At 44.6% G+C, this 13287-nt stretch overlaps 1 protein-coding gene across 1 annotated transcript in view; it reads right to left on the bottom strand.

Moving 5' to 3' along the window:
* Positions 1 to 11942, bottom strand: part of APCDD1 (APC down-regulated 1) — a 36479-nt gene extending 24537 nt beyond the window's left edge. Inside the window, exon 1 of the mRNA XM_056137941.1 lies at positions 11580 to 11942. Coding sequence (XP_055993916.1) covers positions 11580 to 11637 — 58 coding nt within the window. The 5' untranslated portion in view covers positions 11638 to 11942. The remainder of the gene's footprint in view (positions 1 to 11579) is intronic.
* Positions 11943 to 13287: the final 1345 nt, after the last annotated feature.

Raw genomic sequence — 13287 nt, forward strand, 5'->3', positions numbered from 1 at the left:
TTTCTTTCTGATGGAACTTGCAATTCCATGCAAAGGAGAAGGGAGGCATTTTCTCTAGAGCACGGTGTCCCAGAGTAGTGATACTACCCCCTGGGTGGGGTGTTGGGATAATCCAGATGGGTACTAGTAGCCTCGAGTGCAATGGTGAAGGCATTTTCTGTGATTTCCCTCAAAGAAGGTATATTTTCATGAGAACGCTGGTTATTTTTCCTGATCAACAAGCTAAGAAAGCCTGGGAAACTTTGCTCTAAAGTGAAATTCTGGGTATTCTCTTCCCAACCCTCATTCAGCCCATGAGTAGGTGGCCCAGGCTGACAGAATAAAGCAGGAAATAAGTGTGCCTGACCTGGCCATTTTTCTTTCTCTTTGCAAAACCAGCCTGTTTATAAAACAGATGCATTTTGATGGCCTCCCCTGTCTTCACAGTCTAAAATTTTTGAGGTGGACAAACTGGAATTCAGCCTACCACAGATCTATGTCTGTCTATTATGTCTTCTGCTGGCGTATTTATTTTGAATCTAATGATTATAATCCTTTTTGTCTGACACCTGTGTTATCTGCTAACTTAGAACCAAGGGAAGAAGGGTACTATTCCCTGTACTTCTGCCAACCCCAGTAGTTGTAATTATGATGCGAGGAAGCATTTCCTGAATTCCTTGTTAGGGGATCTAGGTCTGAAGGACAGCATAATTTTCTGCATGGGGGTGGGAGAAGGAGGTGGGGATTAACTATGCAATCATTTATGAAGTGGCTAGTACAAGAGATTTCAATTCAAGTCACTAGATACTGGGAGCTGGGGAAGATTCTGCTTCAAATATTCTCTGCATTCAGTAAAGATGCCATCAATGAAGCTGTTATAACAGTTTTTTTGTGAACCCCTTTATATCTTGAGATGGGTTTCCTGCAAAATGTGATAAAATCCTGGAGAGCCCCAGATCTGGGTGAAAGTTTCCCAGACACTAGAGTTTGAAACTTGATCTGCTACTTAAAGGATGCTATGGGATGCAAGACTTTAATGATTAAGATGAGTCATTATTTTATTGCCAGTGACAAATATACTTGCCTTTAATGATAACTTAAGACTCTGACAACAGTCCACAGAGACCCATGAATCAGGCCCAGCCAGCTCCAATTGCTTTGACATTCTTTGATCTCTTAAAGAGATCTTAAAGAAAATTTTTTTTTCTTAAAGAAATCTTAAAGAGAGGTTTAGCAATGTCTCTTGCCTTCACTGCACTGCTTCACAGATGACAGGTAATCAATCCATTTGTGTCCCAAGATCTCAGTAACAAAACAGTTTCATCTATTGCTGAGTATTTTCCTTTCCATGTAAGTGATTATGGCTCTGTGAGAAAATGTGGCAATTCAGTAATTCCCCCAGTGATAAATACTTGCCCCACTGCTGTCACAGACATTCCACTTGTTCTATTACCAGGCCTGTTTGATTTTCATAGTGTTTTTTTTTCAGAGCTGAAAGTATAATTTTAAGCGAGCCAAGGGGAATAAAACCAAGCATGCTTGGCACAAACATTTATTCTGTTTTCAAAATCAGCCCATTTTAAATCAGATCCAAGATACGGAACTTCAAGGATGTACATAAAGGAAGTAACATGAGAAGCTGGAACATTTATGCCAGGATCCTACAAAGACAGTGTCACTATCAGTGCTGCTGCCTTGTGGTTACTGGGTCTGGAACCCGCATTGAGCATAAAATGATGAAAACACATATCCACGGCAAAGTCTTAACATATGAAAACTAAGATGTCTAAGAATTGGTTAAACGCACTACTAGCATTATGATATTAAATTATTAACCTCTTGGGGCTGGAGCAATAGCACAGCGGGTAGGGTGTTTGCCTTGCACGCAGCCGACCCGGGTTCGATTCCCAGCATCCCATATGGTCCCCTGAGCACTGCCAGGAGTAATTCCTGAGTGCAGAGCCAGGAGTAACCCAAAAATCCAAAAATAAATAAATAAATAAATAAATAATTATTTAACCTCTCAAAGCTTCAGTTTGCTCCGCTTTAAGTTAGTCTCAGAATTAATGAGGACTTTAATTTGTTTGTTTGTTTGAGGACCACACAAAGCTGTGCTCAGGGTTTACTCATGGCTCTGTACTCAGGGTTCACACCTGGTAGTGTTCAGGGGACTGTGTATAGTGCTGAGGATTGAACCTGAGTTTTCAGCAAAAGGGACTGTTTGTTTTAGTACAGTGCATTACACATGGTTCTCACTAAATGTAAGTTATTGTTGTTTATAATGACTAGTCTCATAGGTGGCCCTCAAGAGTTCCTTCCTAAGTAATGGCACAGCTCAAACTGTAAAAGTCATCTGGAGCCAGGCTCACTCTAAACTCAGACTACAGACAGACCAGGGGCATCCACGCAAAGTGCAGTGGTGATACTGAGAAAAAAGAGGGCAGGACACAAAGGGCCAGGCTCTGTCATAGTCTGTGAGTTCTACTCAAATTAACAAGTGCAGATTCGCCACTGCTCTGAATGTGTAAGTTACCGGAAGCCTAAAGAAGTATCAAGATGCCTTTTTGAACCTTGAAGCTATTTGGTCCCACTATCAAAAAATAAAGGGAGAGAGAATAAAAAAGAGCTCTGGGAAGGAAGCTGGAGTCCAAGGGCAGAGGAAGAGGCATTGGTCATTCACAAGGCTAGAATCTCACAGGATGTAAAAACCCAGAATCACTCGAATCATCAAAAAGCAGGAAGCTTTTTACATTACTCTGCATGTCTGGAGTGAAATCTCTATTACTGCTCCCATCTGACAATGAGCACAGTTCATAGACCTGGCTCGGCTGTCAGTGCAGGACAGTGCCAATCAAAGTAAGCAGCCAGAAGAAGAGGAACTCCAGGGTTCCCCGGCAGAATAATTTAGCACTCTAAAGTGCTACTGAATTTCAGATGGAAAAAATAGGGTTGGTGTTTATTCCTTTATAATCTTTTCCTTTAAAGTATACAGAATCTTGATTAAACAAATCACGATAAAGCAAGACTGCTGTCAGGTCAGAGAAATGGTCTCTTGGTTCTACAGTTAATCACGATCTATAGCATTTACTTGGCTCACTTGGTATAGAAAATGAGGACAGTCTTCTTGTGAGTGTTACCTTTATTACAAGCCTGGGAATTAAAAGGTCATTTGAAATACAAGATTCAGCTTAAGGGGAGAAAAAGTGTAAGCTTTTCTTATCTCTGTACTCCAAGTTTTCCTTCTTAAGATGTGGTGTGCCCACTAAGGAGAGAAGTCAGACTTCTGGTTAATCCAGGAATATGATGTTCACTGAATCGTGTGGGGTATGTCAACTCCAAATTTGGGACTCATTCAGAAAGTCTCCGAGGGACAGATACTATTTAAATGGTACTATTTAAGTGGCACTGGGAGGATTTATGAAGGAGCAGCAATGCTCTGAAGACTGAATACAGAAGCTGTCTAGGCAGCAATAAAAGGCACAAGCAAACATGAGAAGGCAGGTAGGAGAGGGCCACACAAGAGGAATGTGAGCAGTTCAGGGAGTAGGGACGGCAGGGTGGCCCAGGAAAGAGAGGCCACAAGAAAGGTGAGCCATCACCACGAAGAGTGTCCCACTGAACATCAATTAAACTGCAGAGATGATGCACAACTACCGAAAGACTTAAAATAATGTAACATCATGGGAAGAAAAATACCTGTTGCAATGAGGGACATTTTGAAAGGATGGAAAGCAGGAAGATGATTATAAAGCATTTTACTGGGGTAACGTATAATTTTGTTTGAATAAGTAATAAAGATAAAAGAGAAAAATTGCTTGCAATAAATAATAAAAATTATTTTTGTCATCAAAGAACAGGTATTTGTTTCTTTGTATGTAGAGACACTGGAATAAATAGGTAACAACCCTGTTTAAACCATGAAATGTCCTCTCCCCCATTTTTTTCTTATAATACAAGAGTGAAAAAAATGCATATGTCAGTGTACACATAGAGAACATCAACAGTTTCACTAACTGATGATTCTAGATCACGGTCCTCCCGTTGTTCATCGATTTGCTCGAGCGGGCCCAGTAACGTATCCATTGTGAGACATGTTGTTATTACTGTGTTTGGCATATCGAATACGTCACGGGAAGCTTGCCAGGCTATGGCGTGCGGGCGAGATACTCTTGGTAGCTTGCCAGGCTCTCCAAGAGGGACGGAGGAATCGAACTCGGGTCGGCCATGTTTTGGCTGCGTGCAAGGCAAACGCCCTACCCGCTGTGTTATCGTTCCAGGCTGGAGAGATAGTACAGCGGTAGGGCATTTGCCTTGCACGCAGCCAACATGGCTGACCCGAGTTCGATTCCTCCACCCCTCTCGGAGAGCCCGGCAAGCTACCTACCGAAAGGATCTCGCCCCCCACGGCAGAGCCTGGCAAGCTACCCATGACGTATTCGATATGCCAAACACAGTAACAACAAAGTCTCCAATGGAGACGTTACTGGGCCCGCTCGATTCTAGATGTTGTAGCTAATTAAGCATGCTAGCTAGCTGGGATCCCATTCATTAAGACTGTCCTATAACTAAAGCCAAGGAAAAGAGTATGTTACACTCTTACATATCATCACTGTCACTGTCACTGTCATCCTGTTGGTCATCGATTGCCTCGAGCAGGCCCCAGTAATGTCTCCTTTGTCCTAGCCCTGAGATTTTAAAAAGTGCCATATTCAAGGCTCTTTCAGGGTCAGGAGAATGAGAACCATCATTGTTACTGGTTTTTGGCATATTGAATATGCCACAGGGAGTTTGCCAGACTCTGCCGTGTGGGCAGGATACTTTTGGTAGCCTGCCAGGTTCTCCAGAGTTACACATCATATAGTAAGAAAACTGCTGTGAGTTTGTAGGGTTTCTTTTTTTTTTTTTTTTTGCTTTTTGTTTTTTGCTTTTTTTGGCCACACCCAGCTATGTTCAGGGGTTACTCCTGGTTCTGCACTCAGGAATCACCTGCTTGGGGGACCATATGGGATGCCAGGGATGGAACCTGGGTTGGCATGCAAGGCAAACACCCTACCCTCTGTACTATCGTTCCAGCCCCGAATTTGCAGTTTTCAAGGTGGCTATGGGTAAGAGTTCTATTTTCTTTCTGGATAAAGTAAAAATTATAATGATGGTAATAACTACTCTTTGCCCAACACTTGCCAATTCACTTTATGCATCTCTCATTCTTCAAATGCCAGTTACTCTGCAGGAGCAGAGAGAAACAAGTGGAAACTCACTTCTTTTTTCAGTTTCTTGGGGGTCACATCCAGCGATGCTCAAGGGTTAACCCTGACGCTGCACTCAGGAATTACTTCTAGTGGTACTCAGGGGGCCTACTGGAGATCAAACCTGGATTGGGTGAGTACAAAGCAAATGCTTTAACCACTATACTAAGGCTCCAGTCCCAGAAACCCATACTTTTAATAATAATGTGTTCTAGAAGCAGCTAAACAGTGACAACTGAGTGACAAACTTTGAGTGGTAAACTTACAGAAGCACTGTTCTACAGAGCGGAATTCTAGCAAGAAGGCTTATCAAAATGACTTTATTGTCAAGTAGTTTCCAACTTTGGAGGGGTCCCATGATCTCGGCACCCAGATACATTTATCCTGGCTAATGGGTAGTTTCTTTCAAGCAAGTACCAAAGGAAAAAGGTAGATACTAGGATAATGTTCACCTGTTGAAAACATTACTTTCTGAGGAATTAAGGCCCAATTTTATAGGGAACTAAGTGAGACCCAAGAGCTCTGGCAGATTTTGTGTGTGTGTGTGTGTGTGTGTGTGTGTGTGTGTGTGTGTGTGTACATGAGCCACTAACTCCTAAGGAATGAATCATTCCACTGAAACAATTCTGAATGCCTACACACTAATCTTACCTACTATGATAATTGAAAGTCTGTGGTTCCTAATAATATCAAATAAAATTCCCGAAATGAAAGAAGTCAAAGGGTTGACCATTCTACAGAAAGCAGTCCCTAGCACAACTTTTCCAGGGTAACACAGTATTTCTATGATAGTTAATTAGAGCAAAGATTACTCCTAAACTCACGTGTCCTCATAGAGGCAGGTCAACACACTGTTAGGGACCAAGAACGGTCACCGAAGGAGTGGGAGAGGGACAAGAAGTGAGGACAATAATTTGCAACATTGGAGGAGTCCCATGATCTCTGCACCCAGATACATTTATCCTGGCTAATGGGTAGTTTCTTGTCCTCATATTCATTCAACAAGCAGTTGGGTGTGCCAACCCTGTGCAGTTTTCTCTTAGGTATAAATCATTGTTAACATGCAAAAGGAAAAGTGGAGAAATGATATGCTCTATGTCCAACTTCCTATTTTCTCAAAAGAACTTGAAAAAATCTGAAATCCCTAGACTAGTCCATCACACTTTTTCATTTATGTACCTAGATTGAGAATCAAAAGTTCCAAGCTATATAAAAGAGAAAATTTGTTGGATGGAAACAATTTTCAAGTATACTTGGGGCTGAACTTAGATGAGACTGATCTCTATATTCAAACTTCAATGCGGGGGTGGGGGGGCGGGGAATATAAAGGCTAAATCAAGTATAAAGTCAAAAATCTTAATAGTTGTCTGTGTAGATTGAGGGTTTTAAATGACCTCTTTCTGGTCCAGTTTGCATGTTTCTGTACTTTAGATAATGTGACATATATTAACCTGATAATCAGAGTGAAAAAGTACTCTCATGTCAGAACTGGCGTGAGACTTAAAAACACGAAGCTGATAAAATGTGACTGATTAGATTAAATGCAGTAATTATTTAGCCATGAAATTGCCCTACGCAATTATATAAGCAGTCATTACTGTAAATGTATGCTTTGAAGTGGATACAGGGAGATAAACTCCAGCACGGCTTTCCATGTTTGGAAATAAAAGCATGTGTGTATTGCCAACATACTGCATTTAACCACCAGATCTGTGCTTACCAATCTTTTGTTTTTATTTTTCAATTTTGTTAAGATAAAAGAGAGATACCTTTAAACCATCATATTTAAAGATGTAAAGATGCTTTTCCTTTGTGGGAAATATAAAGTCAAGATTTGTGACAAGTCTAATAAAATAATTATTAGAAGGCAACAAAGTCAAGCAATTTGACAAATACAATGACGTTAAGATTTCAGATTCCTAGCTTAACGTAACTCCAGTGGAAAACAAGGTCATTTTCCATGCAATTTTCTTCTAGTGCCGTGATTATCAAGTCGAAACTATAAAGCTGACCCTCAAATTGCAAAATTTGGAAGCTGGTTCTGTTGCTGTTGCAGAGTTGTGTACATGTATGTGATGTGTGCACACAAAGGATATGTATGACTGTACAGTGTGTATGTATTGGGTGTGGCGTGCTAAGATTCCCAGCAGGGAAAATACTGCAATTTAACCACAATGTGTCACCCTCCCAGTTCTGAAAATCTCTAAGAAGACTTCACGCTGAGAATTTCTTCTAAACTTCTTAGCACTGGGGAAGTTCTGTTCAAATGTCAAATTCTATCTTTCACATGCAGAGGCAGCCAGCACTTAGTAGGGCCTCATCTGCTTACTTTTGAATGAATGAAATTCAACCTCCAGGACTGAACAGAGTGCACCTAGCAATTTTAGGGTGGCACCACACATTGGTTTTTTTGTTTTGTTTTATTTGTTTTGATCTCTCCTACATACTCATCACACAACTTTTCAGAATAATTTCATTTCTAAATTGGAGAAATGTAAGCAACACTTTGCGCATACATAAAAGCTTGACACCTGAGGAGAAATCCTACTTGGAGGATGATGGCAGGTACTTTCACTGAAGTTTGCTCTATAATTGCTTCAACTCTCTCTATATACAGTCTATGGAAGACACAGCCTGCTATACCAGTTTTCAAGAGGTGAACACAGTCACTAATGTATTTTTTAGTATGTCTTATCTTAAGTGCTTTTTTGCTTCATCTTAATTTATATCAACTCAATCAATCTATTTCTGAACAGCATGGAATTACACTTTCATACCTTCCACTTACGTTTGGATAAAAAGAAAAGTTACTCATTCTCTGATTAAGCAAGGAAAAGAATGGGATATTATAAAACTCTCAGCCACCTCTTTGAAGCAAGTCAATTTCTCTTGCAAGAGAATATTTACTATTTGTCTAATATTCCTGCTTCCTGTTACAAATTTCTCAAACTTTAATGGCTAAGTGGCGGAATGTCCATAAGCAACAATGTTCCTTTGGTTATCAGTAACTGTCTTCAGTAAAATGACAATGCAAAGAATCCTATTTTACCCTATTTGAATGTTTCCTCACATTTTGTTAACTGTCATTTGCTTAACTCTAGGGGTTTTTTGTTTGTTCTGTTTTGATAGGATACACTTATATGAAAGGGGATAGCTCCAAGATGCCATCCCTACTCAGAAAAGTCAATGAATTCTCCAAAAGTAAACATCACTGGGGAACAGAACATTCTCTCAGCATCAGCTCCAATTTTTTAAATCAAACATTTCCATTAGCAAAGAGAATTAGCACTTTGCTGTGCATTAAAGCACGACTTATTCTGGAATACCTCGGGCTAATCTGTGTTTGGGAACTGAATGATTTTTGTGGCTTTTCATGTAAGCAAAGAAAACAGTGATAATGGACGTCTTCCAGCTGCATACCTTCATGACATTCAATAGGTTTTATTTGGATTAAGAAATGCAATTGTTTTCAGAAGTTGAAGGAGAGGAAAGTAAAACTGACATGTACACTTTTATGCCATCAAATTCTGAACTTGGGTCCTGTACTACATTTACAGTGTTAAAAAATAGCAAAAATAAACAACAGTCTCAAGCCTTGCCAGAGGGTAATTTACTCACCAAAAGGTCACTGGGGTGATTTATGACTTGCAATGAGTTGAAACAAAAGTAACCAAATAGCTGAACAAAGGCTGGATGATGCCAAATATGATAATATCTATAGCATCCTTCTACAGAATCTTCAAGAAGATCTTGTGTACTTTTTACTTTTTAATGTGACTTGTTAGAATAATAACCACCTACAAATGTTTCCTGAAACTGAATTTACTGACATTTTCACCAGCACAGTCTCAGTCAGAAATATTCACTATGGACAAATGTAGTAAGGTTAGCAAAATGAAATGCCTATTTATTGGAGAAAGAAAATAAAGCCACTCTAAGAAAATGTTGGTTCTTTCCATTAGACTTATACTCCTACTCCTAAGTATATGAAGTTTGGTCATGTTATTAAAACACATGATCCAATTCCATCTGTTATAACAAGTTTTAAGTGAGTGTAACATTCCTATCAAGTCAGCGTCAAATAAAAATTGGTGGGAAAAGAGGAAAGGGAGAATACCCAATTCTTTCCTGGTGCCTCACATTATTGCAATAAATTATGACATGCCTTTCTTAAATCCTGAGGATGAATCTGCTGAACAATGAATCCCTGTTTATTTTCCAACACTGAAGTCCAACACTCACGGCTGGATCAAAGTAGAGCTTTGAGGAACTTCATTGATAATTCTGCCACTGCAAAGTCCCTTTGAAAATGAACATTTTCTTGGATTTATTTTTGTCATGTCATTTAGCTTTGCAAACCTCTTTTTAAATTTAAAAGTTGCATACCCTTCATCTTTCTCACTCCCTCTCCCCCTTTCTCCCTCTCTCTCTCTCTCTCTCTCTCTCTCTCTTTCTCTCTTACACACACACACACACACACACACACACACACACACAAAGTGTAAGCAGCATGCACATAGGCAAAGATGCTAGGGTTTGGCCCTGTCCACTCCTGCACAGCAGACAGACTCCTTCTACACCATTCTTCCAGTTCTTCCTGAAAGCAGCAGGTTCTGGTTCTGGGTAAATCCCTACTCATCCCCATTCTGAGATCCCAAAGAGTTCAAAGCAATCCAGACAGGAATCTGGAGACTAGGGGCTCTACCTGAACCTGATAAAGGATATACTTGGGCTTCTAATACCAGTGATTACCACTCCAGGTTGGACAGGTGGGGTAGGAAGTCTAATTATAACCCCCACCTCTCAAAAGATGGTGAAAAAGTCCACTCTGAGCTGGCCCAGGCCACACGTCTTGAGGATTGCTTTTGTCATCCAGAAAGGCAAGTTTTATGAAAAAAAAAAAAAGTTTATGCCAAACTTTCCAGTAATTTTTTTATTTTAAAGTTATTTGAACATACCATCTTCTTTCCTCACAGATATTACAACAGACCTTTTCAAGGGGACAATTTTCCCTGTTTCATCTCTCTCGCCTTCTTTTTTTCTGCTGTTTGTGGCAGCTGCTGTTTGATCTGTTCATTGGCTCTGATTTGTTTCATGTTTCAGCCAAAGATTAAAACTGCTCTGTAATTCTAAGCAGATGGGCCTAGAAGTGCAACCCTATAATTATACCTTCTCTCTCTGGCCCTGGAACTGCACGCCTTCCTTCCATCCTGACTTTTCAAGTCTGGGATGACTGGGGCTCAGAGTACACCTTGGCAGAGATGACCCAGGCTGACATGGCTGGTGCCCGGCTGGAGGCTGGAACGGGTGCATGGTTCCAGCAGCTTGCCTGGGTCTCCCCTCTCCCTTTTTCCTAGCTCACCCCAGGCAGGGATGACATCTCTATCTTGAGCGCCTCCTCCAGCTTCTTGCTGCAGGTCCTGCAGGAAACTAGAATGTGGGGTGTTCTGAGCTGAGCTGCTGAGGGTTTTTGGGTGGTCTGGATGGGTTTGGAGGAAGAAGGGAAGTTTGCTTGGGACAGGTGAGTGAGGAGTTCCTTTGCTTGCAGGATCAATACCAACTGCCACCAAAAAAAAATCCTTCAGGACCTACGCTAATCTGCCTTTTTCTCCGCGCAATCCCTGGAAGTCTTATTAAAGAGAGCTGAAGTTTTCTGAAGTTTTCTGGCTCAGGGTTTAAGCACAGCTCCCCAGAAACTGTGGCATAAGAGGCCACGGAAAAACGATCAAGCCCGGGCAGAAGGGACTGGTTTTAATTAGTATACCTTGGCTATTTATTGAAAGTCTCTAGCTTCTTGAATCTGCATCAGCCCATAAGGGAGAGAACCCCCATTACTAGCACAGCTACACACACACACACACACACACACACACACACACACACACACACACATACACACACTTGCCCTCAGACAGGAGGACAAGAGCTGTAGAGCTGTAGAGCTGTGACCCCTCCACCCCCGGGAAACGATCAAAATTTCTCCCGACGTCGTAATTAAAAGTTTGGGCCACATCAAGGGCGTCTCCTGCAGGCTGACACTTTAGAAACAGGCTCGCAAAGTCTGCGACTTTGTGACAGCCGACACTACGAAAAACCCAGGCTAGAGGATCAAAGTTTCCCTGGGGCTTCACGCCACCGATCCTGGAGCTAAAACAGGGTCTTTCTTGTGTGAGGGCTTTGCACCGCCCGGCACGCGAAAATAAATAAAATAACCAGAACCTCAACCCCCATCCGTCCACCCCCAAACTCCAGCTGCAAAAGCGCGTCCGAGGAGCCGAGCCTCCCCCCGTCTGAGGAGCGGTGGGTAGGGGGAAGCGGGTCGGCTCGGACTCTCGGGGACCGTCCGGGACTCACCGTGGAGCAGCAGGGCCGGGACCAGGTAGGTGAGCAGGAGGCGGCCCCGACGGGACATCTCCAGTCCTCGGCCGGGCCCTCGCGCGCGCGCCGCACCTCGGGAACGCGGCTCCCGCCCCAGCTCGGGGCCGCGCTCGGGCGGCCGGGCCGGGCCCGCGATCAGGCGGCCGCGGCGCGCCCCATGCCCCGGGGAGCCCCGCGCGCCGCTGGACTCCCGGCACCGCTGCCCAGCCCGGCCCCCGCGCCTCAGCCCCGGCCGCCGCTGCCCAGCGCCGCACTGGCCGCCGCGCCGCAGCCGCAGCAGCTCTTCAGGGTCCCGCCGGGCGGGGCGGGCCTGGGAGCGTCGGGCGCCGCCCCCCGCCCGGCCCGGCCCCTCGACTCCCCGCCCCGACCCCCGCCAGGCCCGGTCCTACAGCTGCCCCGCTCCCTCTGCCCCGCCCCGTGCCCCGCCCCGAGCCCGCCCCCCGGCACCCCCCGCCGCGGGCCCGCGCCCGTCCCCCGGCCCCCCCTTGCCCCCCCAGGGCCTCGCGCACCCCCGCCCCGGGGCAGGGAAAGCCCAGGGCCCGCGACCCCGATGGCAAGGGTAGCAGGGAGCCCCCCAATTCCGCCAGCACCCACCCCTTCCTTCCCCGGCTGCTGGAGGCGGGGGCGCTGCAGGCCGGGGGTGGGGAGGGGGTGGTCTCCTCTGCGCGCGCGCACGCGTGTGAGTGTATGTGTGACTGTGTGTGCGTGTGCCTGTGTGTGTGTGCGTGTGTGTACGTGTGTATGTGCGCGTGTGTGAGCGTGTGTGTGTGTGCATGCTTGTGTGTGTGTGTGTGTGCCCCGTGTGCCTGTGTGTGTGCTTGTGCATGCGTGTGTGCTGGTGTGTGCATGTGTGTGCTTGTGCGCATGTGTTCGCGTGTGTGTGCTTGTGTGCGTGCGTGTGTGTGTGTGCGTGTGCGCACATGCACGTGCGTGTGCTCCCGCGTGAGCATGTGAATGTAAGGAGGGAAGAGAGAAGGGATGAAAGAGTGACGGGTCACAGAAAGTGGAGGTGGGAGTGACACTGCCTGCCACGGGCGGGGGCGTGGGGGGCTCTTCCTTCTGCAGCTTCATGGGGGTGGGGGGAAGGGGAGGTCTCTGATGAGCTCAGGAGCCGCGTCAGGGGCCCAGGTTGCAAAGGGAACAGCGTCGATGGCAGGAGCTCCTTTTGCTGACCTCCTCCGCCCCCCCATGCAGAAGGCAATAACTTGTTGAAACTTGGGAGAAACTTCAAAGAAACACTCCCTTGTCAATCAATCCTCAAGAAAGTGCGCCCAGATCCCTTCTCTCCCTCCGTTTGCCAGCCTAAATCTTGATTGGCTATTCATGTTCTGCAGGAGTTAGGGGGTGATGTGCAATCTTGGCTTTCAAGCTCCAGTTGTACTTCCTCGGGCGCTGCCACAGCATCCTTTTCATGTGGTGGCTGCTCTCTGAGTCTCTGACCCGGACACGCAGGTTCCTGGAGTTTGCTCCATTGCAAAGGCCCCTGCCATGGGTCTTTCTACTGTTTGGGGACGTTGTTCCAATCCAGCCTCCTAGGCTAATTGTCATCTCTTCTGTCTGGAATAAAGAGCAGCGCCAGGAACAGATGGATTCAAGAGATCATTTCTCGACTCAATTCTGCTAGTGTTTTTCATAAATAAAGCACTTTTAAAAAGAATGCCTGACTTCCCAAAAGAGTTTTCTG

This window comes from Sorex fumeus, unplaced genomic scaffold (assembly GCF_029834395.1).
Source record: "Sorex fumeus unplaced genomic scaffold, SorFum_2.1 ptg000128l, whole genome shotgun sequence".
Lineage (NCBI taxonomy): Eukaryota > Metazoa > Chordata > Mammalia > Eulipotyphla > Soricidae > Sorex > Sorex fumeus.